At 49.5% G+C, this 1,674-nt stretch overlaps 1 protein-coding gene across 1 annotated transcript; it reads right to left on the bottom strand.

Moving 5' to 3' along the window:
- Window positions 1–521: 521 nt before the first annotated feature.
- Window positions 522–1,207, bottom strand: BDQ94DRAFT_155974 (uncharacterized protein; the record flags this gene model as incomplete). Its single annotated transcript, XM_026768570.1, has 2 exons — window positions 522–566; window positions 788–1,207. A coding segment is annotated over one exon (267 nt), but the record flags the coding sequence as incomplete, so codon positions are not given.
- Between the last annotated feature and the right edge of the window lie 467 nt (window positions 1,208–1,674).

The raw sequence follows: 1,674 nt of genomic DNA, 5'->3' as shown, positions 1-1,674 counted from the left end.
CCTCACTGCAAGTTCGGTAGGTTCGCAACTTGATGTGCTAGATCGGAGTTCCTGGCATTGGTTAGCCCACTCCATCTAGAAATACATCGTCGTCTTGCATTGCCATACCATCCCACCGTCCCACGCCTCCGAATCCCTTTGGTAGATCCCAATATCTATGGTCTGTCAATTCAAAAGACGCGGTATTCTTTCAACGCTTTGGTCATTCGTATGTTCACCATGGCGGTACAGTAGACAATGCCCATACAGTCATAACTATGGTAAGAAGCATGACTGGATCTGGAGGTAGAATTCTGTATACTTTCACCAGCTACTGTCCTTGATGGAGTGGCGCCAAGAACAATCGAGTAAGAAGCTCATGCTCACCATATATGTTGCCCAATTTGTTCTTTGGCAGATGTGCAACCTACACCGTCTACCATTCTGAGAGGAGACCAGGATCTGTTGCGTGAGATGCGATCAGTATATCCACCTTTTTGCACTCTGGTCAATTTGGTCGACATCCCGACAACCTCATTTTTGGTAGGGTTGAATTGGAAATAGGTTTTGTTGTTGGGGTGGAATGCTGCTGGCGGGACGAATTCTCATTGGTCATATCCGCCCGGAAAAATTAATGCCCAGCAAGGCCATGCTCGACATTGAATCCTTTGAAATTGGAGGCATCGGAGGCTGAGCCAATTATCAACCTGCTGGCCTGGTTTTGATGAGCGATCCCTTAGAGTTGGCAACATATTCAATCTTGGCGCGCCTGTTGATTTTGTATGTGTCTCGTGGAGTTACCAAATGCCGGTTGTGCTAGACACGCTGGAGTAGCTAGTGGTTGTTATATTATATATATCATTGACCATTTATATACGAAAAATATAGACCATTGATCCGCATGATTATCAATCGCGAGCGACGAGGCTCATCTTTGTAGTGACTTAGGGTAATAGTATATTCAAATGCTAGTACACTCATGTGTTGATCTCGTTGCCTTACGTCCTACGCCCAAAGGTCGAAACCCGAGGGCATAATATTCCTTCGGTGCGCATTCGGTTTCCCCCGGCGGGCTTCCAATTGATCCCCAGGACAGCTTCCTCATAAGGACTAGTCCCGGGCCTACCTGAGCACCAGCAAATGTTGATGACCCAGGACAACAACAATCAATTAGAGGGACCGACCAGAAGGCGGTGAAGTGACGCGCCCGCCTGGGCATCTGAATAGACTAATACCCGCACAGATTGCGCATCCCGTTCCCGGAGGCGGTATCGCAAATATTTGACCGTGTCTACCCGGTGATTCCTTTATCATCGTTTCCCATCTCTCGCCATCTTTCGACCATATCTTCACCATTCCTTGCCTTTACCTCATATCCCTCACTTTCCCCACTCCCTCAGGTTTTTCTTTTCCCTTGTGTGACCCGCTTCATTTGCCCTAGCCCTGGTCTGCAGGTCATCCAGCTCCCCCACTGGGTCTCCCATCGACCGCGATCAGGCACCTCAGAATGCGATCATCACACTCTGAAAGACGCATGGTCGCGTCCAGCCTGGTCAATCCCTCTTTAGCATGGGGCCGAATCATGCTGCGCCCAAGGCAAAGCAGGATTGGGGGATCAGAGTCTTGCTGCGCGGGGTGAACCTGTCGGACTGATTGGGCATTTTGTGTCACAAATGACCTCCGAGCACCAGCGGG

The sequence above is a fragment of the Aspergillus welwitschiae genome (genome assembly GCF_003344945.1).
Source record: "Aspergillus welwitschiae strain CBS 139.54b unplaced genomic scaffold BDQ94scaffold_302, whole genome shotgun sequence".
Lineage (NCBI taxonomy): Eukaryota > Fungi > Ascomycota > Eurotiomycetes > Eurotiales > Aspergillaceae > Aspergillus > Aspergillus welwitschiae.
The sequence above is the reverse complement of the archived record's forward strand: the minus strand, read 5'-3'. Positions and strand labels throughout refer to the sequence as shown.